This window comes from Gopherus evgoodei, chromosome 1 (genome assembly GCF_007399415.2).
Source record: "Gopherus evgoodei ecotype Sinaloan lineage chromosome 1, rGopEvg1_v1.p, whole genome shotgun sequence".
Lineage (NCBI taxonomy): Eukaryota > Metazoa > Chordata > Testudines > Testudinidae > Gopherus > Gopherus evgoodei.
In genome coordinates this window covers 361,625,374-361,651,255 of record NC_044322.1, presented here as the reverse complement: position 1 = coordinate 361,651,255, position 25,882 = coordinate 361,625,374, and the positions used below count along the sequence as shown (strand labels likewise).

General features: G+C 50.9%; 1 protein-coding gene across 1 annotated transcript in view; it reads right to left on the bottom strand.

Moving 5' to 3' along the window:
• LOC115645307 (fibril-forming collagen alpha chain-like) overlaps positions 1-23,010 on the bottom strand; it is a 91,669-nt gene extending 68,659 nt beyond the window's left edge. Inside the window, exons 1-8 of the mRNA XM_030549760.1 lie at positions 22,874-23,010; positions 22,280-22,315; positions 21,771-21,804; positions 20,801-20,926; positions 18,601-18,672; positions 18,092-18,127; positions 10,343-10,402; positions 706-750 (exon numbers count right to left, since the gene is read on the bottom strand). Of these exons, the coding sequence (XP_030405620.1) occupies positions 706-750; positions 10,343-10,402; positions 18,092-18,127; positions 18,601-18,672; positions 20,801-20,926; positions 21,771-21,804; positions 22,280-22,315; positions 22,874-23,010 (546 nt within the window). The remainder of the gene's footprint in view (positions 1-705; positions 751-10,342; positions 10,403-18,091; positions 18,128-18,600; positions 18,673-20,800; positions 20,927-21,770; positions 21,805-22,279; positions 22,316-22,873) is intronic.
• Positions 23,011-25,882: the final 2,872 nt, after the last annotated feature.

Here is a 25,882-nt window from a genome sequence, read left to right as displayed (position 1 = left end):
CTTAATAATGTAAGAGGTGCCCTCACCAAGCACTGCGTTTATGCATGAGATTTACCGCCAGGCCTTGCGATACAATAATCTCTGGGTTTCCACAACTGTCACTATTTCCCATCAGACTCCATCTACTCCTCCTTTATTCCCCTCTGCGGGTACTCCCTGGAACCTTGTGTTGTTATTGCTGTACCTAGTCAGGGATTTTTGGCCCATAACTCAGCCCTTTGGGAACACGGGGCAAGAGCTCATATGGACTCGGAGCTCCATGAAATCATGCAGAGAAAGGGATGCAGGGGGAACGGAGCTGCATGCTGAATTAAAAAGCCCCTTGTGGATGGGTCACGCTGAATGGGCGAGGAATGCAAGTCAGTTACACTCAGCATTGTGCCCCATGTTTCAAACCCACCTATAGGATCTGCCCACCCAACTCCCATTAAAATCAGTGGGAAGTGGGCACCTGTCCCTATGTGGCTTTGAAAACCTCATCCTATAGCAGCGTCCACATCTAGGGCATCTCGTCTGCCAGCCTTGGGCCTGGTGCCAGAAAACCATCCTCATAGACTTCAGAGGCTGGATCACTCGATAATTGCCCTGTTCTGTTCACTCCTTCTGAAGCATCTGGCACCAGCCACTGTCAGAAGATGGGATACTGGGCTAGAGGGACCACTGGTCTGGCCCTCTAAGGTCGTTCTTTTGTTCTGAGTGACTTACCATCATGCCAATGGGGCCTCGGACTCCTGCAATGCCCTCCTCCCCCTGTTAGCAAAGAGAGATTTAGTTTCATTACAGTGTCTACAAACACCGAAGCATGGATAATACACACAAGCCCCATCCTGAGAGCCCTCTGTGCATGGTGCTCCCACTGAAATCAATGGATGATCTGTGCATAGAGGCCCAGATCCTCAAAGATATTTAGGAGTCGAACTCCCATTGATACCACTGGAAATTCAGCTCCTAAATACCTTTGAGGACTCGGGCCAGAGAGCCTGCAGGGTTGGACCCTCTGTCATCGGCCTATTATTCAGTGCTCAGTTCCCTTGCCGTAAGTGGAGAACGATGACCTGGACAGCTTCAAAGTCACGGTGCGTTCATCACAAAGCTGCGTTTCCAGCTGTCCTGTGCATGCGGCATGGGGAACAGGAGGCAAGACAGTCCCTGCCTGGTGGGGTAGGGAGCAGTGGGTGACCAGCGGAAAAGGTTGAGGCAGGGAACGATCTTCTCAGCTCCCAGTGTTTCCAGGAGGGATCAGATGCTTTCCTATGGAGTTGTTCTGCGACAAGCAAAGGGCCGAGTTCTGTTTGCATGAATGTCAGGGAGACCAAGCACCGTAAATAAGGCAGCCCAGAGTCTGGCCTGGAATGCACCTCATTGCTCTGTCCCCTCTACATTTGTTGATAGGAATTGTTTGCCTGTTATCTTCCCATCCCTTTACAAAATGTGTGCACAGGTAGCCTTCCTATGAAGTGTAACCCATGTGCCTATATCCATCTATAACACACACCCCATGTCTCTACCCTGCTTAGAACACCTATTACTCATGTATTAACCCTTCAGAAACCTTCACATGCAGTGTAGCCTTGCCAGCTAATTCATCCAGTACATTTTGGCCTTCCAAGCTAAATTCTGGAAGATCTGTCTGACCGCAAGTGCCAGACCTTTATACAGACATAAGTATGCCCCAGGAGGCCAGGTTCTCATCTCAGTTACACGAGTGTAAACCCAGCGTAATGCCAAAGAATGCAGTGAGTCACTCTAGATTTACGCAACAGTACTAAAAGTAGAATTAGCTCCTCATTGTTTCATTACCTCCCCCCACTCACAAAAAACACCCAAACATCTTAGCAAGATTTACACTAGACCTTACACAGCTGTTGACATTCTCAGTCAGCGGCACTTCCCAGGTGCCTATTTGAACAGCTCTCCTGGCAGCTGGTGGGTATAAACGTCTTGCATGATAAAGTCAGTTTATTCATAGAACGGCCACAGAGGAAGCAGCGTATAAAGACGTCTTCTCTAATCTAGCTGCATGAGGCTTTGCATCCCGCCCTGGTACTGTACCCTGGGGGGGTGTTATTCTGCTTAAGCAGCTCAGCTCTCACTGTTCAAATGTACTAATAAGATGTTTATTTTTTATCAATAATTATTTCACAGAATCATAGAATATTAGGGTTGGAAGAGACCTCATCTAGTCCAATCCCCTGCTCAAAGCAGGACCAACCCCAACATCCCAGTCAGGGATTTGTCAAGCCGGGCCTTAAAAACCGCTATGGATGGAGATTCCACCTCCTCCCTAGGTAACCCATTCCAGTGCTTCATCACCCTCCTAGTGAAATAGTGTTTCCAAATATCCAACCTAGACCTCCCCCACTGCAACTTGAGACCATTACTCCTTGTTCTGTCATCTGCCACCACTGAGAACAGCGGAGCTCCATCCTCTTTGGAACCCCCTTCAGGTTTATACAACATTTATACGACAGTAGCACCTACAGGCCCAGGATTGGGCCCCTTTACGGTTGGCACTTTACAGATATATCTGTTCATTTGTTAAAATTTGCGTGCATTTTATTCCAGGGGTGGGGAGGCAGAGAGGAATTCATGTGTTAATTCTTTTAATTAATTTTAAATTAACAGAAATATCTGGGATGTCAGGCTGGCTGGACAGCCACATGTTTAGGGCAGTGTAAATGAGGAGTGGGGCGTATGGGGTGCCCAGGGAGGGGTAGTACCTCTGATGGGGGGACTTGTCGTACCCCTTCAGGGGTAGTCTGTCCACTTTGGTCCCCACCTGTCTCTCAGCTCTCACCTGTGGCTCCAAGTAGCTGCAGCATGCGCAGTGGCCACATCTGGGCAACGGCTTCGACAGGCTGGCCAAACCAGGTGAGTGTAACTGATGGGACTCAAACCCTCAGTGAATTAGGGATATGCCTACCCACATGTGACGTCAGCTCCGGCGGACTGGGCAAAAGAGATCACTATGATCCAACAGCCAAGAAGGTGGTTCTGCAACGCTTTGTGGAAAGTGAAGGGCTTGACGAGGCAGAAAAGACGTCAAGGCCATTCACTGCAACCAAAGAAGTTACCAGTCGTGATGATTTTTCGTACCATTGGTGTTTGGCTTCTAAGGTCGAGAGAGTGGGAATGCGCCTGTGCAACGGCTCTACCACTTAAAAAGCTTTCACACACATGGCCTGTGCAAATCATCAAACATCATCATACCACCCAAGTTATGTGGCGATGGGGGAGGGGCAAAGCGACAGGTGGAGGTTACCACTGGGGGCCGTAGTCCCAATCCTGCCCACAGGCGGCATGTGGATAGGTAGTCGTCCAGCTCTGTACTTGGGGCAGCAGAGATTCCCCGGCAGCATCCCAGGCGTCTGAGCAGCCCTCTTTAGGAGAGCACTGCTCACCCTAGTAAGGGAGGGGCCTAGAAAAGGTGGCCTAAAAATTGCCTGCCCTACAACAGCGGCCAGCAAGCCACGGCTGGCAGTTTAACCCAATCTGCGGCCAAAACCAAAAGAAAAATTTGAGAAAACCTACCATTGGTGTATGGAATGTTCGTACCCTCGTGGATCGAGAAGCTGTTGCAAGACCTGAGAGAAGGACAGCTCTCATTGCTCGAGGACTAGCCCATTACAACACTGATATAGCGGCATTAAGTGAAACAAGATTGCCTGGGGAAGGTTCCTTGAGTGAACCAGGAAGTGGTTACACCTTCTTCTGGAAGGGTAAGACTGAGACAGAGGACAGAATACATGGAGTTGGTCTGGCAATAAAAACCTCATTGATGCATCAACTCCCAGACCTTCCAGTGGGTATCAATGAAAGATTGCTGAAACTACGCTTCCCACTAAATGCCAAACCTCATGCCACCATCATTAGTGCACATGCACCCACTCTAACATGCTCTGACAACTCAAAGGAACAATTCTATGAAGATCTCGACAGACTGATCAAGGCCACACCTGTAACAGACAAACTACTCCTACTTGGAGATTTCAACACCCGAGTCGGGGCTGATAACGAGAACTGGAAAGGAATAACCGGGCCACATGGTGTAGGCAAAATGAACAGCAATGGACTACTCCTTTTGAGCCTTTGTTGTGAAAATGACCTGACCATTACTAACACTCTGTTCTGACAAGCGGATAAATACAAAACTACGTGGATGCACCCTAGGTCCAAACAGTGGCATCTGATAGATTATGCCATTGTCAGAAGGCAAGACATCCGAGACGTAATGATCACCAGAGTAATGCGAGGCGCAGAGTGCTGGACAGACCACAGATTAGTCAGGATGTCTCTCCAACTTTATATCGCTCCCTCTCGGCACAAACGCCCTAAGCATGTGTGACCTACTTTCAACATAGCCAAACTGAAGGATGCTCAATGTTTCAACAACTTTCAGAAGAGTCTTCATAACAAACTGACATCCCATGGGCAACTGATCAATACTGCAACTGAAAAGTGAGACCAATTCAAGCAGATGGTGACTGACACAGCAATAACATCTCTTGGACCAAAGAAAAGAACACATCAGGATTTGTTTGATGAGAACCAAGAAGACATATGCTCAGCTCTGGAAGTAAAGAGAAAAGCCTTTATCAAATGGCAGAATGATCCCTCCTCAGTCTCCAAATGGGACCATTTCAAGTACCTTCAGAGCAAAACACAGAAAGACCTCTGTCAGATACAAGACAAACTGGTGGGAGAGCAAAGCCAAAGAAATCGAGCACTATGCTGAGACCCACAACTGAAAGATGTTCTTCAGTGCTATTAAGACTGTCTATGGACCTTCTAAATTAAGGACAACCCCACTGCTCTCATCAGACAACACAACGCTGATTAAAGAAAAAGAAGGCATCAGTGAAAGATGGCGAGAACACTTTAGCAACCTTCTCAATAGACCATCAACCATGAACAAAAACGTCCTCAATGAAATTCCACAACAACCTGCTCTGACAGATCTTGACTCTCCGCCCACTATAGATGAGATGAAGAAAGCTGTTAGTCAGATGAGTTCAGGAAAAGCTCCTGGAAAAGACTGGATACCAGCAGAGATATACAAAGCAGCAGGTCCAGCAGCACTAGCAGCATTACACAGCGTGATCATCAGCATCTGGGAGGATGAAAACATACCACAGGACCTCCGTGACACTAGTATTGTCTCTCTTTTCAAGAACAAAGGTAGCAAAGCAGAATGTGGAAATTATAGAGGCATATCCCTCCTCTCCGTTGGAGGGAAAATCATCGCCTGCATCATCTTGAACCGCCTAATAGCCAGTATTTCTGAGGCAAATCTACCTGAAAGTCAATGTGGTTTTCGACTTGGCCGGAGCACAGTCGACATGGTGTTTGCTGTCATACAAATACAAGAGAAGTGCATTGAACAGAACATGCACCTGTATGCTGTCTTCATAGATCTGACAAAGGTGTTTGATACCGCCAACAGGGAAGCCCTTTGGACTATTCTAACATGACTTGGCTGCCCAAGAAAATTTGTCCAGATTATACGCCTTTTTCATGACAGCATGACAGGCAAAGTATTGTCTGATGGAACCACATCTGCCCCCTTCAACATCACCAACGGCGTGAAATAAGGATGTGTTCTCGCTCCTGTCTTATTTAACCTGTTCTTTGCATGCGTCCTCAACCATGCAATGAAAGATCTGGATCGAGGTATATATTTGAAATACCAGCACGATGGTTCACTTTTTGACCTCCGTCGCCTGAATGCAAAGACTAAGACAGTGCAGAAACTCCTTCTTGAGGCACTCTTTGCCGATGACTGTGCCCTCATGGCTCACACTGAAAATGATCTTCAGCACACTGTCAACAAGTTTGCCGAGACCTCGCAACTCTTCGGACTATCAGCCTCAGAAAGACAGAAGTTCTCCATCAACCTGTACCTGGATCAAATGCTTCTGTCCCATGTATCTCCATTGATGGCACTCAGTTTAAAGTAGTGGAGAACTTTAAATACCTGGGTAGTGTCATACCCAGTGATGGATCACTGGATAATGAGATCAACACACGCATATCCAAAGCAAACCAGGCACTTGGCTATCTGCGTGTCAAAGTTTTAAACCACTACAACATCCGGATGTCAACAAAACTGCTTATGTATAGAGCTGATGTTCCTTCATCTCTTTTGTATGGATATGAAACATGGACACTATATAGGCATCACATCAAGCAGCTCAAAGCATTTCACAGGCGTTGCCTCCACAACATCATGAAGATCCGCTGGCAAGACAAAGTGCCCAATCTTGAGGTCCTTGAGAAAGCCCAGATGACAAGCATCGAAATGATGATCATGAAGTCACAGCTATGTTGGACCGGTCATGTCAGCCGCATGGATGCCAACAAAATCCCCCGCCAGCTTCTCTATGGTGAGCTCTCCTAGGGCATCCGCCGGGATCTGATTTGGATATGGATAGAGACTTCTTTAATGTTTTTAATGAAGTAAACACTAATGGGAAATGTGTGATCATGAGAGACTTTAACTTCCCAGATATAGACTGGAGGACAAGTTCTAGCAAGAATAATAGGGATCAGATTTTTCTGGATGTGATAGCAGATGGATTCTTCACCAAGTAGCTGAAGAACCAACAAGAGGGGATGTCATTTTAGATTTGGTTTTGGTGAATAGTGAGGACCTCATAGAAGAAATGATTGTAGGGGACAACCTTGGTTTGAGTGATCATGAGCTAATTCAGTTCAAACTAGATGGAAGGATAAACAAAAATAGATCTGGGACTAGGGTTTTTGACTTCTCAAGGGCTAACTTTAAAGAATTAAGGAAATCAGTTAGGGAAGTGGATTGGACTGAAGAACTTGTGGATCTAAATGCGGAGGAGGCCTGAAATTACTTTAAGTCGCAGCTGCAGAAACTATCAGAAGCCTGCATCCCAAGAAAGGGGAAAAAAACCATAGGCAGGAGCTGTAGACCAAGCTGGATGAGCAAGCATCTCAGAGAGGTAATTAAGAAAAAGCAGAAAGCCTACAAGGAGTGGAAGAAGGGTGGGATTAGCAAGGAAAGCTACCTTAGTGAGGTCAGAACATGTAGGGATAAAGTGAGAAAGGCTCAAAGCCATGTAGAGTTCGACCTTGCAAAGGGAATTAAAACCAATAGTAAAAGGTTCTATAGCCATATAAATAAGAAGAAACCAAAGAAAGAAGAAGTGGGACCGCTAAACACTGAGGATGGAATGGAGGTTAAGGATAACCTAGGCATGGCCCAATATCTAAATAAGCACTTTGCCTCAGTCTTTAATAAGGCTAATGAGGAGCTTAGGGGTAATGGAGGGATGACAAACGGGAATGAGGATATGGAGGTGGATATTACCACATCTGAGGTAGAAGCCAAACTTGAACAGCTTAATGGGACAAAATCGGAGGGCCTAGATAATCTTCATCCAAGAATATTAAAGGAACTGGCGCATGAAACTGCAAGCCCATTAGCAAGAATTTTTAATGAATCGGTAAACTCAGGGGTTGTACCGTACTACTGGAGAATTGCTAACATAGTTCCTATCTTTAAGAAAGGGGAAAAAAGTGATCCGAGTAAATATAGGCTTGTTAGTTTGACATCTGTAGTATGTAAGGTCTTGGAAAAAATTTTGAAGGAGAACGTAGTTAAGGACATTGAGCTCAATGGTAATTGGGACAAGTTACAACATGGTTTTACTAAAGGTAGATCGTGCCAAACCAACCTGATCTCCTTCTTTGAGAAGGTGACAGATTATTTAGACAAAGGAAATGCAGTAGATCTAATTTACCTCGATTTCAGTAAGGCATTTGACACAGTTCCACATGGGGAATTATTAGTTAAATTGGAAAAGATGGGGATCAATATGAAAGGTGGATAAGGAACTGGTTAAAGGGGAGACTCCAATGGGTCATACTGAAGGGTGGACTGTCAGGCTGGAAGGAGGTTACTAGTGGAGTTCCTCAAGGATCAGTTTTGGGACCAATCTTATTTAACCTTTTTATTACTGACCTTGGCACAAAAAGTGGGAATGTGCTAATAAAGTTTGCGGATGACACAAAGCTGGGGGGTATTGCTTACACAGAGAAGGACCGGGATATCATACAGGAAGATCTGGATAACCTTGTAAACTGGAGTAATAGTAATAGGATAAAATTTAATAGTGAAAAGTGCAAGCTCATGCACTTAGGGATTAATAATAAGAATTTTAGATATACATTGGGGACACATCAGTTGGAAGCAACAGAGGAGGAGAAGGACTTTGGAGTATTGGTTGATTACAGGATGACTATGAGCCGCCAATGTGATATGGCCGTTAAAAAAGCTAATGCCATTTTAGGATGCATGAGGCGAGGTATTTCCAGCAAAGATAAGGAGGTGTTAGTACCGTTATATAAGGCACTGGTGAGACCTCATCTGGAAGACTGTGTGCAGTTCTGGTCTCCCATGTTTAAGAAGGATGAATTCAAACTGGAACAGGTTCAGAGACGGGCTACTAGGATGATCCGAGGAATGGAAAACCTGCCTTATGAAAGGAGACTCAAAGAGCTTGGCTTGTTTAGTCTAGCCAAAAGAAGGCTGAGGGGGGATATGCTTTGCTCTTTATAAATATATCAGAGGGATTAATATTAAGGAGGGAGAGGAATTATTTAAGCTTAGTACCAATGTAGACACAAGAACAAATGGGTATAAACTGGACACTAGGAAGTTTAGACTTGAAATTAGATGAAGGTTTCTAACCATTAGAGGAGTGAAGTTCTGGAACAGCCTTCCAAAGGGAGTAGTAGGGGCAAAAGACATATCTGGCTTTAAGACTAAGCTTGATAAGTTTATGGAAGGGATGGTATGATGGGATAGCTTAATTTTGGCAATTGATCTTTGATTATCAGCATGGGATGGGATCTGAGTTACTGCAGAGAATTCTTTCCTGAGTGCTGGCTGGTGAGTCTTGCCCACATGCTCAGGGTTTAGCCAATCGCCTTATTTGGGATCGGGAAGGAATTTTCCTCCGGGGCAGATTGGCAGAGGCCCTGGAGGTTTTTCGCCTTCCTCTGCAGCATGGGGCATGGGTCACTTGCTGGTGGATTCTCTGCAGCTTGAGGTCTTCAAACCACAATTTGAAGACTTCAATAACTCGGACATAGGTTAGGAGTTTGTTATAGAAGTGGATGGGTGGGGTTCTGTGGCCTGCTTTGTGCAGAAGGTCAGACTAGATGATCATATTGGTCCCTTCTGACCCTAAAGTCTATGAGTATATATAGGTCGTCCACGAAAACATTACAAGGACACGATCAAAGCCAATCTGCATTATAGCAGTATCAAACCCAGAGACCTTGAGGACGCCGCCAGTGACAGAACACAGAGGCGTGCAACAGTCAGAAATACCTGCATCACCTTTGAGGAAGACCACTGCTGGCGTCTACAAGAGGCACGTGAACAACGTCACAGAGCACCAGCAGCGCACAACCCACTGACTGCAAACTTACCACGCACTATCTGCAGCCAAATGTGCACCTCTAGAATTGGCTTGTATAGCCATCAGAGGGCACACCATGAGACCAACAATAGATGATTTGCTCAGATTTGTCATCATCGCATCGATGGACTACCAAGAAAGAGGAGTAAATCCACGGAAGGCCATGAAGCTACATGAGTATGAGTGTAAGTTTACATAGCAGGAGCTGTGCACCAGGCTAGCCTACCTGAGCTAGCTTGAAGCCATCTACCGCCGGTGATGTTAGCAGTGAAGTGTGGGCTAGCAAGCTAAGAATGTACCCAGAGTCTGTGCCAGGCTTTGCAGTGAGTATCTGTCTTCACTATTGCTGTTACCCCACTAACCTGGATTTAAGGTAGCTAAGGGATAGGGTAGCCCGTGATCAGCTTTTCCTCTGCAGAGACATACCCTCCATGAGATCAGCATCAGGCCCTCAGCCTCTGTTATGTTCACTTACTGAGGAGTGGTTTCCATCTGTGCCACCTGGAGGCAGGGTGGGGTGGCTGAGTGCAAAGGAGTAGGGCAGGAGATCATGGTCTGATGGCTCAGAGAGAGACACAGCTAGTCAGTGTAATTCCCATGACGCCTCCTTTGCACCATGGGGGAAGATCAGTAGTGGTGGGAGGGAGCATTAGCTTCATGCCAACTCCACAGAGGCACAGGTGTGTGGGGGGTGGACAGAGCCCATCGCCTCTGAGCATGGCCAAATTTGGTCTCAGTGAAAATTCAAAGGAATTCAAAGGGTCAGCACCTGAAGGGGCTTTTGATATGAGTGGTTATTGCACAATAACACGTTTAGCATGTTTGGAACAGACGTTGCAATGAGAGAACCGAACGGAACCTGGCATGCTGATGGAACAACCTACCCCGGGGCCTGGCAGTCCACGGGGACCTCTCACACCTGCCACACCGAGGCCAATCTCCCCCTGCACAACAGAAAGGAACACAAAGGGGTCATTTCAGGGACACAGCTGCATATTTCTCCTCTTGGTGCCAGAGCTCTCTGTTATTACGTAAGACATGAGGCAAAGCCCCCTGAAATCAATGGGCATTTTGCTATCAGTTCCAGCGGGCGTTGGCTCAATCTTTTGTATCGCAAAGACCACAATGGCTGGGCCCAAACCACTCCTATCTCCCTTTTATTGCTCTCGTGCCCGGTCTTGCCCGGAAGGGCCCGCAGTTTAAGAGGGCAACATCAAAGGGCACATCTACCCATGTTAACCCAGGCTCTTATCCACACACACCCCTACAGTCCACACAGAAAAACCTCGGATCTGGGTTTGGAGGAGGCTTAAGCCAGGGCAACTTCCCCAGTTGGAACTTGAGTTTACTTTGATGTGAGGACACTGGCTCAACCATTCAAGTGGTGACAGTCCTCCAATGCCGTGCCACAGTTTCCCCTGAAGGACAGAGAAGTTCTCCTGCAATTGACCAGAAAAGAATCCTAGATCATTGCAGCACAAAGAAGCATGGGCTATGCCCCTGGTAGACACGGGCAAGTGCAGAGAGCACAAGGACACAGTGACGCAGGAAGGGCTCGCCAGCGGGGTTGCTCACACCTGGACGAGGCTAACAAAGGGGATCAGACCCAGATGTCAATCACCCAGGTTAACTGTGCTGCACAGACACAGCCTAAAGCACAGGTATGTGACTGGCGTGCAACAAAAACACAGCGGGGTGGGGCAGCTCACCTGGATCCCATCCGTTCCAGTGTTTTCTTAATTAATTTTTCCATTTTTTACAAGTTAGTGGGAAGTGATAATCTCTCAAGCAGGGCTCTGATTGGAAGCCCACTGCAATCCATGGAAAAAGCTCCCTGGGCTTGGGATCAGGCCTCTCATCTGTTAACACTGCTTTAGAGGACACCATTCGGGTGTGTGGGTTCTCAGGGGAAAGTTCATGAAGGGGGGGCAGGTGTAGGATTGCCAACTTTGAATTTCTGAAAACCACACACTACAGGAGGAGCACTGGAACTTTCTGCCACCCCCTGCTCTGCCTCCCCATCCTGAGTCCCCACCCTCTGCTCCGCCTCTTCTTGTGTCCCGTTGCTGCTCTCCCCCTTCCTCATCACTCGAGCCTCTCCACCACCCTCCCGCCCCCCGTTCTGGGCTTCCTCTGCTCCAGGGCTGGGACAGGAGCTGCAGTCCTTGACATGGAGCCTGTCTGCCCATGAGATGCAGGTAGGAGGAGGCGGCCCTGGCTGAGTAGGAGCTGGTGCGGGTTGTTGACCTGGTGCCTCTCCCTGTCCCCACCCACCGTAAAAGACGGTTACTCACCTTTGTAACTGTTGTTCTTCGAGATGTGTTGCTCATATCCATTCCAGTTAGGTGTGCGCACGCTGCGTGCACGTTTGTCGGAAGACTTTCACCCTAGCAACATTTGGCGGGTCAGCTGGGTGCCCCCTGGAGTGGCACCACTATGGCACCGGATATATACCCCAGCCAACCCAGCCACCCTTCAGTTCCTTCTTGCCGGCTACTCCGACAGTGGGGAAGGAGGGCGTGTGTGGAATGGATATGAGCAACACATCTCGAAGAACAACAGTTACAATGGTGAGTAACCGTCTTTTCTTCTTCGAGTGATTGCTCATATCCATTCCAGTTTGGTGATTCCCAAGCCTTACCTAGGTGGAGGGGTCAGAGTGAGATGTGGCAGAGTGCAAAACTGCTGAGCCAAAGGCTGCATCATCTCTAGACTGTTGGACCAGAGCATAGTGCGAAGCAAAGGTGTGGACAGAGGACCAGGTAGCTGCACAACATATCTCCTGGATTGGTACATGGGCCAGGAAGGCGGCTGATGAAGCCTGAGCTCTGGTACAATGTGCAGTGAGATGGCCTGAGGGAACGTGATCCAAGTCATAGCATGTGCGTATGCACGCCGTCACCCAAGAGGAGATTCTCTGGGAGGAGACAGGTAGGCCTTTCATCCGGTCAGCCACTGCAACGAAGAGTTGGGGGGATTTTCAGAAGGGCTTCATCCGATCAATAAAAAAAGCGAGTGCCCTACGGACATCTAAGGAGTGTAACAGCTGTTCCCGTCGAGATGAGTGAGGCTTCGGGAAGAAGACCGGAAGGAAGATGTCCCGATTGGTATGGAAGGCCAACACCACCTTAGGGAGGAATGCCGGATGTGGTCGCAACTGTACCTTGTCTTTGTGACAGACAGTATACAGTGGGTCCACCATAAGTGCTCCAAGTTCAGAGACCCATCTGGCCGATGTAATGGCTACTAGAAAAACTGTCTTCCAGGACAGGTGTAGCAGTGAGCAAGTTGCCAACGGCTCGAATGGCAAAAGCATAAGCCTGTTTAGGACTAGGTTGAGGTCCCAGGTAGGGGCAGGGCAGCGTACTTGGGGGTAGAGGCGCTCTAGGCCCTTGAGAAATCTAGTAACTAAAGGGTGGGAAAACACGGAGTGGCCACCAAGTGCACCCTCAAAGAAGATATTGCCAGGCCCTGCTGCTTAAGGGACCAGAGGTAGTCCAAGATAGCGGGGATCAAGACCTGAGAGGGAGTAGTATTCTGCGTTTCACACCAGCAGGAGAAACGTTTCCACTTGGCCAGATATGTTGACCGAGTGGAAGGCTTTCTGCTACTCAGGAGTATATGTTGTACTGGAGCGGAGCAGCGTAACTCCGACCTGTTCAGCCACGCAGGAGCCACGCCGTGAGGTGAAGGGCCTGCAGGTCCGGGTAGCGAAGATTGCCATGGTCCTGCGTTATGAGATCCAGGTGGAGAGGCAGGGTAATTGGGCTGGCTGTGGACAGGTTGAGCAGTGTGGTGTACCAGTGCTGTCTGGGCCACGCTGGCGCGATCATGATTAGGTGCACTCTGTTTTATCAGGACCTTGTGAACCAGCAGGAATGGTGGGAAGGCATAGAGCAGCCGGTGCTTCCACGACATGAGAAATGCGTCCGAGATTGATCTCAGTGAAAGACCCTGGAAGGAGCAGAACGCTTGGCATTTCCTGTTCGTGCGAGAGGCAAACAGGTCTATGTAGGGAAAGCCCCACTTCTGGAAGACAGAATGAATAACATCTGGTCTTATCGACCATTCGTGACAGAGGAAGGATCTGCTCAGCTGATCCGCTAGAGTGTTCTGAACCCCTGGGAGAAAGGATGCTACCAGGTCTATCGAGTAGGCTTTGCAGAAGTCCCAGAGTCGTATGGTCTCCTGACAGAGTGGGGACGATCGAGTCTCTCCGTTTGTTGATATAATACATGGCCGTTGTGTTGTCTGTGAACACTGAGACACAACGGCCGTGTAGATGCTGCTGGAATGTTTGGCACGCCAGGCGGACCACTCTCAGCTCTCGGACATTTATGTGAAGCTTCAGCTCCTGCGATGACCAAAGGCCCTGGATATGAAGGTGTCCAAGGTGAGCCCCCCATCCGAGAGATGACGCGTCCATCGTCAGGGACAGTGAGGATTGTGGCGGATGGAACGGTAACCCTGCACCTACCAGGGAAGGGGTTAGCCACCAGTCGAGGGAGTGCAGGGTGCTTGGGGGAATGGTGACTATTGTGTCTATTGGGTCCCTGCCCAGACGGTAGACCGAGTTGAGCCACGTTTGGAGGGGTTGGAGGCAGAGCCTGGCATATTTGGTCACATAAGTACAGACAGCGATGTGACCTAGGAGACCGAGACAGGTGCGAGCCGAGGTCGTTGGGAAGTTCTGCAGACCTCGAATGATCATTGCCATTGCTTGGAATCGCGGCTGGGGTAGGTAGGCCTTGGCTAGATTGGAGTCCAGGGTAGCTCCTATGAAGTCTAGCCTTTGTGTGGGGACCAGTGTGGATTTCTCCGTATTGAGCATCAGGCCTAAGCGTGTGAATAGGTCCCTGACAATGCCTAGATGCTGCCTGACTTGTGTCTTGGAGGTCCCTCTGATGAGCCAGTCATCCAGATATGGGAATACGTATATCCGACGTCGGCAGAGGTGTGCCGCGACTACGGAGATACATTTTGTAAACACCCTTGGGGCCGTGGAGAGGCCAAAGGGGAGGACCGTAAATTGGAAGTGCTGGTGGTTGGCTACAAAGCAAAGATACCTCCTATGTGGAGGAAAAATGGCGATGTGAAAGTACGCGTCCTTCATATCGAGGGAAGCATACCAGTCTCCAGGATCCAAGGACGGGATAATGGTCCCCAGGGAGACCATGCGGAACTTCAACTTTATCATGAACTTGTTGAGGCCTCGCAGGTCTAGGATGGGCCTGAGGCCTCCTTTCGACTTGGGGATCAGAAAGTAACAGGAGTAAAACCCTTTGCCCTTTTCGTCTTGTGGTACCTCCTCTATTGCTCCTATGGCGAGGAGTGTCTGCATCTCTTGTAGGAGGAATTGCTCGAGAGAGGGGTCCCTGAAGAGGGACTGGGTTGGAGGGTGGGAAGGTGGGGATGAAACAAATTGGAGGTGGTATCCTTGTTTCACTGTGCATAGGACCCAGAGGACTTAGGTCAATTGGGACCATGCCAGGAGGAAGTAGGAGAGGCGGTTGGAAAAGGGAGGAAAAGGATCCTGCCCTGAAACTGGTATGCCATCCTTGGGCGTACCTTCAAAAGGTAGACTTAGGTCCCGCTGGTGGTTTTGAGGGGCCGTGGTTTTGGCCCCCTTGGGGTCCGGACTGGCATCTACAGCCACCCCGCCTGCACCGTCTGTTAAAGTCTTGCCTGTGTCTGGGCACAAAGTACGGGCGGTGAGTCTGGGGACGGAAAGATCTGCGTTGGGTCACAGGTGTATGCATGCCCGAAGAACGCATGATGACCCTGTTGTCTTTCAAGCTTTGTAGCCTGGGGCCAGTCTTCTCCAAGAACAGACCCTTACCATCAAAGGGTAAGTCCTGGATGGTATATTGTAACTCAGGCGGGAGATTGGAAACCTGTAGCCATGAGATGCATCTCATGGTGATACTGGAGGCCAGAGTTCTGGCTGCCGAGTCGGCCGCATCTAGAGAAGCCTGGACGGAGGTTCTGGCCACCTTTTTCCCTTCCTCCAGGAATGCGGCGAATTCCTGGCAGGAGTCCGGGGGGAGTAGTTCTGTAAATCTATCCACCTCTGCCCAGGTGTTGTAGCTATAATGGCTCAGTAGAGCCTGCTGATTTGCCACCAGGAGCTGTAGGGCACCTGCCGAATACATCTTACGGCCGAGCAGGTTCATTCGTCTAGCCTCCTTTGACTTTGGGGCTGGCACCTGTTGGCCATTGCGCTCCCTCTTGTTGACCGATTGGACAACTAGCGAGGAGGGAGGAGGGTAGAAATATAGATACTTGTACCCCCGAGAGGGTACCATGTATTTAAGATCAATCCCCTTTGCTGTAGGGGGGATGGAGGCTGGGGACTGCCATAAGGTGTCTGCATTGGCCTGGATGGTCCTGATGAAGAGCAAAGCCCCCTAGTGGGGGGTATCTGCCAACAGGATGCTCAATACAGGGTCCTCAACCTCCGGGACCTCCTCCACCTGGAGGTTCATGTAGAGCGCTACTCTCCTGAGGAGGTCCTGATGGGCTCTTAGGTCTATTGGAGGTGGCCCCGAGGAGGAAGTCCCTGCCACTGCCTCATCTGGAGAGGAAGAAGATGAAATGCCTGGGATGAGCAGGTCCTGTATGGCCTCTCGCTCATGCGCCGGTTCCTGCTCCAGCGGCACCGGGGAACCCGGTGGGTGAACTAGTGGCTCCTCCGTCCCAGGTGGAGGAGGACGGCTAACTGTGGCCTCTGGTGCTCGATGCTCTGATGAAGTGGAGCAGGTCGGAACTAGCGGAGCACCTTGGGCCTGGTAGTACGCCCAAGGTGTCCAAAAGGACCACTGGTGAGGTCCTTGGTCCTGAGACCGGGCTTCTTGAAACACTCCGCTGGACACATCCGAATTGCGGTCTTGGCCATAGTAGCTGTCCGCGTGGGAGGACACCGACGTATGTCTCGATGGCCATGGAGGAGCAGAGAAGCCTTGTGCAGATGTTCCAATGGACCTCGCTCCCCTACTTATCGGGGATCGGTGCCGGGACGCATATCGGCACAGGGATTGAGAGTGGGACCTGTGACCAGATCGGTGCCGGGAGGTCGACCGAGCTCTCGAATCCTGGCGATCTGAATGGCTTCGGGAGGCACGGTGCCTGGAGCTGCTCCAAGAACTGGAGTGGTGCCACGGGTAGTGAGCCAGTGAACGGGAGTCTAACCGGTGCCATGAGTCTGACCGGTGCCATATAGTAGAACGGTGCCAGGACTGCGAGCGGCGTCGAGAGTGGAAGCGCCGTCTGGATCTGGAGCATCTGCGGGACCGCGATCGTGAGCGGTGCCAGTCTGCTGTGCTGACGGAGGGTGGTCTAATCAAGGTCGACTTGCCTATGGATTGGATTATCCTCACTGGTGGTGCCGGGGGTAGAGGCAGTGCCGAGTCTGTCAAGGCGATCAGCTCCCTCGCCGCTGAGAACGCCTCTGACGTGGATAGCATGGTGAGCTCTACCGCGACGCGCCGGGAGGTAACAGGCGCCAGACTGGACAGCCTTTGTGGGAGCAGAATCGACAGTGCCAATTTAGTTGGTGCCGCAGCGGGTGTCGGCGGCGGGCGATCCGACCTAGGCATACTCTCTGGCTGTGGTGCAGGCGGTGCTGAAGCAGCAGGAGTCTTGGCCTTCCTCAACCTCGGGGAGAGGCAGCGTCATGGAGCCGACTTCAGAGCCGGTGACGTCTGGTGCCGAGAGTCTTTGGGTGTACCGGTGCGGTCCGGTGCCACGGAGGTGCTTCTGCTCACCGACTGACCAGCGCTGGGTGCTGAAGGTGGAGGGGTGAGAGCCGCCTCCATGAGGAGCTGTTTAAACCTGATGTCCCGCTCCTTTTTTGTTCGCGGCTTGAAAGCCTTGCAAATGGGGCTCTTAGCTGTCAAGTGCGATTCCCCGAGGCACTTTAAACAGGAGTAGTGCGGATCTCTTGTCGGCATCAGCCTGTGACAGGCCGAGCACAGTTTGAAACCCGGTGAGCCGGGCATGGGCTCCGGCACCGGGTGCAGGAAAGGGACTACTCCCCGAACCCCGCTAACTATTACTAAACTACCTATGCTATTAAGGAAGAAACGTATAACTATATATATATATACACGAGTAGCTAGGGGAGTGGAGGTCAGCTAAGCCGCACTCCACTGTTCCAACGACCGACAAGGGTGGTAAAAAGGAACTGAAGGGTGCCTGGGTCGGCAGGAGTATATATCTGGTGCCATAGCAGCGCCACTCCAGGGGGCGCCCAGCCGACCCATCGAGCGTTGCTAGGGTAAAAAGTCTTCCGACGAACGTGCACACGGCGCGCGCACACCTAACTGGAATGGATATGAGCAATCACTCAAAGAAGAACTGGACTTTTGGTGTCCAGTCAGTGCATTTGACCGGACACTGTACAGGTCCCCTTTTGAACAGAGTGTCCAGTCAAAAACCAGTCACCAGGCAACCCTAAGCAGGAGGGGATGTGGGAAAGGGTCAGGCATGGCTTCCAGCTGTATGGGTGTTTCCTTTCAGTCCTCCTCAGAGTGCAATTCCCATCCCTCCATCCCTGCCCATAGCTTTGGGCAGAGGCTACCGTTTTGGGATCCATACTGGCATCGTCTCTGTCTTTCCCACCATCCGCAGCTCACCTTGTTGCCATTCGTCCCGGGTAGCCCTCGGATCCCCTGCCGAGCAAGGAGACACACACTTTGGTTTGCAACACTTCTGATGCACTTTGCCCCAAGGAACGGAGCCGGCGAGCAGCAGGCAGATTGTAATACACACAGCAAAAGGAATTCAGTGCGGGTGAAAACAACTAGGCTGAGAGCCAGGGAACAAAGCCCTCCCTCCCTCCACGGGACAGATACAGCATGGGCAGCAGCAACACCAACCTCCCTGCTGTGATCCCTCTGCCATTTGGGCCTCATTCCTGATCAGAGGCCAAATCTGCATGTGGAAGGATCCATGCACCGTCCCCTTCCAGCCCCTGTGTAGGACTCCCCCTCACAGTCTGGGGTCTGTGCACTAAGAATCTGTGTTTGTACAGCACCTAACCCATGGATCCTGGTCCATGACTGGGGAGCACACAAAATATACAACAACAAGGGTACGTGTAGCTCACTCAAGGAATGCAACAGTGAAAGTAACCAAAGGTCACCTGTTTTCCCGGGGGCCCTGGACGTCCTGCTGGCCCAGTGGATCCATTCCTGCCTCTCTTACCACGCTCCCCCTTCAAAACAGAAAAGCCATTAAGAGGGAGATGGGCAGTAAATGGCCAAATAGTAAAAGAAGCTTACAACAGTTGTAAGGCAACTGGGCAGGGGGTTGGGTCAAAAGAAGGGTGCAGCGAGGTGGTGTGGTTCCCCGCCAGCCTTGAGAGGGATGAGCCTCTCTGGACCCCAAAGTGGAAGGAGCCAGCAAATCCTGCGCCCACCTCCCGGACATCAAGGCACAGGACAGGAGGTATAAAAACTCAACCCCAGAGCTCACTAGAACAGTCGCCAGGGAGGCCAGACGCCTGTGGCCTAGCTCCTGATTGGGAGATCCCGTTAACTGGTGGCAGACCCGGTGACTGGCCTGACCTGCCGACGCCTGACCCTGACCAGAGCCCTGAGGAGCTGTCAAGCCTGCCCCTCACAAGTTACCCAGAGGAGCTGCCAAGCCTACCCCTCGTCAGGTACCCTGAGGAGCATGGTGCTGGACCCCCTGGAGGACACCATCCAGACCCAGGTACCCACACGAGGAGGAGTTAGGCAGTAGCCCAGGGGCAGCTGACCCTAGTCTGGCTGCAGCACTGCCAGATCCGATGTCCACGTGTTGCAGCCAGGATCCCGACAGACACAGCAGCAGGTCTTCTGCTACTGCTCGGGCCTGGGCTGGGATGCAGGGGACTGGGAGGGCCTGTGTTCTCCTTGCCACCCAACTTGCAAGTGGCTGTCTCCCCTTCTCCCAGGCCCTTTGGAGCCAAGAGTCTGGACTTGCTGTCTACCTGCCTTTGTTCAGCCCTGCCTGAGGGCCTGAGCCATTGACCCCCTGACCCGGGGCCGGGGCCTGCTCATTATATAACAGTTGCCCAGCTCCTGTCTGAGGACCTGAGCCCGTGACTCACTACTGCCCGCTGACCAGGCATGAATAAGTATTCGTGTTTTGCCTCTACTGCTGCCGCGGCGAGAGACTCCCGTGGCCAGGGTAATTCCCTATCATAACTGAAAGGAAGTAGCAAGGAGGTGTGATTCGCTGCCGTCTGGAGAGGGAGGAGCCCCGGCCAAACCCCTCTACAAGGGGGCGGCTGAGGAACCGCCTCCACCTCCCCAGATCACACTAAGCAACTCTGAGCTTTTCTAGGAATTAAAAAGAAGATCCCTTTGGGCCCAGAGGGTGGCTGGCTCTGCAGGCAGATCTGGAGATCCATCCCAGGGAGAAAGCTTGTTTGGACAATGTCAGAGATCGGCTACTGAGCTAGATGGAGCGTGGGTCTGATGCAATCTGACCATCCCTAGGTTCGACTGTTGAGTAGGTCATTTGAAATTCTCCAGCGTACTACCATCCGCACAAGCTGATAGAGACAAGATGCTCTAGCTCACAGACTAGGTCTGGGCTTGATGCTGGAATCTCTAGGGTGAGGTTCTCCAGCCTGTGTTACGCAGGAGGTCAGCTTAGATGGTCCCCTGTGGCTTCACAGCCTCGAGGAGTTAATAAATGGGGGAAAGAGTGAAGCACTGTTGGAGGGCAAGTGGAAACAGTGATCGGGCACCATGCAAGGGGCGCAGTGCTTGGGAGGGGGTTACTGTTGTTTTTCCTGCGCTGGACTGGCTGATGTGGTCTAACATTAAATACAGCAGCTTCCAAGCGCCCTGGTGATTCAAAACCTGGGACTGCTCTCGGTGTCGCATGGAACAATCGAGCAAAGGAACATCTCAACCTCAGCAGCGCCTGGCAAGGATTAACTGTCCCCGTGCATCACGCAGTTCTTCGCTCTCAACACGAGAGCTTGCTCACTACGCTGGAACTGCTGTGCTTGTAGCACTGAGACTGATGAGCTGGGAATCCGGTCTGTGTCAGGGTGACACAGCCATTTCCTGGGGAGGAAAGTCTTTGTGCTCCTGCAGCAGGACACGTGCTGAGAACAGCTCTGCCTCCTGAATCTCTCAGGCAAGATTTCAGCTGGGTGTGGGGGAACGGTAGTGGCCCTTGAGACTCGCTGTCCCACCTTGCGTGAAGTCCCTCCCACCATACGTCTTCTCACAGAGCCTCAGCATCTGTTTGCACCCTTGTGCCTTGCGATTGTGGGTACAATGCAGTCCTCTCTCCCCATCCCCGACACACTCACTCTTTAGTGCCCATGACTTGTCACCTACCTTCTGCCCTGGCATGCCCAGTGGACCTGGGGGTCCCCTCTCTCCCGGTGATCCTGGAATGCCAGGGTTGCCACGAATACCCTGGATGCCCTGCACTCCCGGAGGTCCGGGGGCCCCAGGCTCCCCCTGTGGCAAAGGAATCATGTGGATGTAGTCACAACGCAAGCCATGGGCTCCCTGGTAACACAGCTCATTGTAGCCATGACCAGCAGGCTACTCGCAAGGAATTCTCTGCTCCCTTGTCATCTACTGCTCCTTCCAGATTTAACTGGTGTGTCCACCGACTGCCCATGCAATGACACTGGCCTGAGCCGGGCACAGGGCTGACAGGGACCTCTCTGCACACTGTTGCCCTTGTGAGACCTGTAACACCCCCCACGACTCTAGCCCTCAGCTCCGACGCAGCTCACACACCCACCTCTGCTCTGCAGCTGCACCACTCTTCCCCCCCGGCAGCCATTGCAGCCCCGATGCCCCACGCTGCTCTGCCAGAGCATCTTAACGCTGACCTGCGAGCTCACCTCTATTATTCCAGCCCGAAATGGCTCCACCAATGCCCCCCAATCCTGACATGCCTGCAATGTCCCATTTATTTCAGTCCTGGGATCTCAACAAGCGCAGCCAGGCTAATACACTTCACCCCTGATTCTTCAGCATCCCACTCTGGCAACGGTAAAACGACCCTCCATCTGTCCACCCCAAAGGAAACGTCTGGTGTGAAACAGTGCCATGCAGGACACAGTCCCCAGAGCTGTTTGTTTGGAACACACGGGTGGTCTTGTCCTCCAGAGCCTTGACTGGCTTTGGTAGCCCATCTCTGCAAGCCCCACTGAGCCCCATGGCCCCTTAATGCCTGCCTGAATGGTGGTTGTGCGATCAGCAAGGGACACAAGGAGAGAGCATCTTGGATGATGTGCACACAAAGTGAGATCCTGTCCACTAACCTTATGCCCAGGGGGCCCAGCCTGACCAACGGGGCCTCTGAACCCAATTCCTGGTTCTCCCTGTAAAGAGAGACAAGGCGAGGAGATCAAGAACAATCAGAAACACACCACTTCCTCCATCATGGGCCTGTCAAAATCATACTGGACACATCACTACGTGCTGCTCACTTCAGGCCCAATCCAACCCCCGCTGAAGTCAATAGTCCGGAGACGGGAGCTACAGAACCCACCCAAGATAGATGGATGTAAGGCTGCTGCATCCGCCATTGATGGAGGAGAGTTATATGGCCCAATCCCAGAGGGAGAGAACTACAGAGAGAAGCTAAACAGTTCGATGCTGGAGAAAACGGAAGAGACAGCGGTAGGCAGCAGTTGATCGTCTACAATTATTAGCTCTATATACGCATTACTGACCAAAGCCCTTTTGTGTACAGAGAAGAACCAGGAAGGGACAGCAAGACATGAATTCTAATGGTGTAAGTACAGCGGCCTAAGCAGGAGAGTCCTTGAGTATGGTACCAAAGTTGTCTTTTACCTTTTGACCGTTTTCTCCTCTGTCTCCTTTAGTGCCCTAGGAATGAAGAGAACCCATGATCATTGCTGGGGAAGAGGGCTGGCTGAAATATGCCCTGCATGGGACCAGGAACCGTGTCAGAGATTTCTGTGTAATCTGCAAGGGGCACAGAGAATCTCCGGCTGGTCATAACTGGGGGCTAGGAACTGCTGCTTCCACTCACCACGAGGGCACAGGAAGCATGGTCGTGGAGCAAAAGGGACAGAGAGCACTAGCTGAATGATCCTAAGTGTATACAGATAAGTCGTAGATCTTTCCTGCAGTCTAACCCTTGGAATCACCAGCAGGTCCTAGGCAGCTATGAATGAGTGGGTTTTAGGAACAGAATTACTGCTTTGGGGGTTAAAATCCAGGAGCTTTCATTTGTAGGAAGCAGCTTCAAAGGAGCTCTTAAGCACCAAAAACAAACAATCTTAGGCCAGCAGCCCGCTCTTTCGAATTCACTGTGGATCTGGTCAGTACTAGAGCTAGGCAGGAACTAAAGAGACTCTGAATGCCCCAAACACTGGGGGAATTTGGATCTGAGTCTTTATCTTTCCTATGGGCAAAACCCACCCGCTGGATCCCAACAGTAAGAAACTTCTGATATGGATCCGGATGTAGACTTTGCGGCTTAAGTTCTCTCCCGGCTCCCCCATCTCCCCTGGCAAGGAGAAGACATCACCTCTTCTAGATGCCCAGTTCTTCCTCATCTCCCTCACTACAGAGCATGCACATTACAAACAGCTCTGCAGTGTGATCATTTAATGACACAACCCCGTGAGAAAACCATTCTGATGCTTGCAGTTTCCTCCCTCCTCGCTCCCAAGACACTTTTACAGTGACATGCCTTCGACATGCCTACGTAGAACAGGTGGCCCAGCCAGCTTTCCGATCATCGTTATCCCAAAGACACGCAGCCTCCTTGCAGATTGAACGCCAATCAGGTCGATCCCTAGCTAGGTCCTTAAGAAGGTCTTGCTAGACGTTCAGTCGATGTCCATCACTGGTGAGCTTATTGTGCCACCAAATTTTTAGCAACCGCATGATTGCTGGCCATGCAGTGGCATTCCCATCCTGGTTGACCCATCCGCCCATTCTCTGGATACAAATGGCACGGCATAGACTCAGTGCAATCCACTTCAATGGCCCTAGATGCTGGACACATGGCTTAAAAGGCCTGCCCAGCACGGTCTTTCATTGATACTTGGTGGGAACTATTGTATGATCCCAGGTACCTCCCGCTCTGTCACCCTGGGTTCACACCAGCCCATCGTCTCTCCTAGTCTGCAGCAATCTTTTGTGCTGCTTCCTTGCCCTGACTGAGAACCGCATTCCCCTCTCCTTCGCATTCTGGAATATTTGAATATTTCCACCTTGTTTATTTCACTAGAGCCATCTGAAAAATAAGAAAGGCCACACCCCCTAGGACAGCGCATTGCTACCAGCACCTGGATCAGCACAGCAAGAGCTTCGGGGGATCCTGCTTGAGGTCTGCCACTGAGCCGGACAGACTGGGCCCATGTCCCACTGCCTTGCACCTTCCATCATCCTTTCCACCATGCGAAGAGCCTGTGAGATGCTCCCCGTTCTGAGCTGGTAGCTCAAACAGAAGTCCCAAGGCAGTAGGGAACTCAGGTCTGCTGCAGAAAGGGGCAGACATATTCTTAGGCACTATCTATTGGCACGTGATCTTTAACTAATTACACATGTGCCGACACAGGTCATTCTCGTAGCAATCAGGGCCCCATTTAAATCTCCCGGGCTCCAGATTCATCTAGGACTTGAATTAGTAGTTGGCTGGCAATGGATAGCCAGATCAGCCCCCTAGGGAGCTGGGGACTCGCTCCCCGTGTCAAAAATTGATGCAACACACAAAACAATTGAAAGGTACCTTTTCTCCTTTGTCTCCCCTGGCTCCGGGAGATCCCTTTTCTCCCTGCAAAGCAAAAAGCCACTCCTTCACTCCTTTGTGCTAACCTTAGTGACTCACCAGAGCCCTCAATCTGTCCAGTCGATGCCTAGATACCACAGTGATGGGCACAATGGAAATACATAGAGTTAGAGTACAGACATGATGGAGGGGGCGGATGTACATTCGTTGTGGTGTGGGTGGGAACAAGGGAGATTGGCTTTTATTCTAACACAGGGAGAGGGGCCTATAGGATAGAACTGGATGAAACATGATTCCCCCCGCAAAGAAAATTTCAACCAAAAAACTCTAAATCTCTTTTCATTGGAAATTTCCAAGGAAAATTGATTATTTGGTGGAAATTTGAGGCCGAAAAATTCTGGCTGAAAACTGGAAATATTTGGAAATACTGCCATAGTGCCTCATGGGAGTTGTAGTTTGGGGGCCTCTTCCATAGGCCAGGCTCCATCTCCTGAGGGGCAGTGGGAGAGCTCTGCCTGCTTCGTGCAGCAGCACTCATTGGCTGCTCTTCCCCAGACGGTGGGGAAGTGGGGATGACAGCCAATCAGAGGGAGTTTTCCCCAGGCAGGGCTGGAATTTGCATGAGGGCTGGTGGTCCTTGTGATGGCATCAGGAGCGCCGTCAGCTTTTTTGCCATCCTAGGCGGCGGAAGGTCCCGCCCTCGAAATGCCACCCCTGACAGAGGCGGCGGAAGGTCCAGTCACCGCGGTCACCACCCCCCAAATGTAATTGCCCTAGGCGACCGCCTAGGTCGCCTAATGGGTTGCGCTGGCCCTGGATGGCATCATCGTGAGCCAAGCTCCAGTAATGCCTTTCACCTGCTGAGATCTGCCTTTGGGTTTCTCCTGCAAACATGGAGAGCAACACGAACAAATGGCGCACCACTGCATCCCTCAACTGCCACAGTGACCCTGGGCCAGCCAAGGTTATGTCTACCCTACATTGTGAACCTGGGCCTGTGGGAGTTGAGTTTGTGCACCTGGTGTTTCCAAGTCTATGCTTGGGCATCCCCACAGCTTTGTGGCTTACTATCGCTGGACCCAGATCTCACAGCCATGCTAACACATCCAGACCTCACTACACAGATCTTCTGACTCAGATCTGCAGCTTGAGCTGCATCCACACTGCAAAACAACAGGGCTTGGAGCCAAGTCACAGAACCCAGATCCTGAGTGCTGGCTGACCCAAGTCAGACTGATTTGTGTGTGGAAGGAAGTGGGGCTTGGGATCAAACCTGAGTCAGAGCCCGGGCATAGTGTGCAGTATAGCCATACACTGTACACCTCAGCTGCACTTCAGCTGCCCATCTGTAACATGGGAATAATACGACCTCCTTTCTCCCACTTTTGTCTGTATCATGTTTTGAGACTGGAAACTCTTCATATACATGTACAGCACCTTGCACAAGAGGCCCCTGATCTCAGCTGGGGCTTCTAAATGGTACCACAATACAAATAATAAACAGCAACAAGAACTGACACTCCACTTTGCTCCAGTGTAAATGACTTTACAAGACATTGGGCCGTGGGGAGTCAGGCCCAACAGGCTGATGATTATTTGGGATCTTCAAGGATTTAATTTGTATTTAAAGGCCTTTCAGCTCAGCTTTGTGATAGAGCTCCGATTCTGTGGGGTTTTTGTTTGTTTGTTTT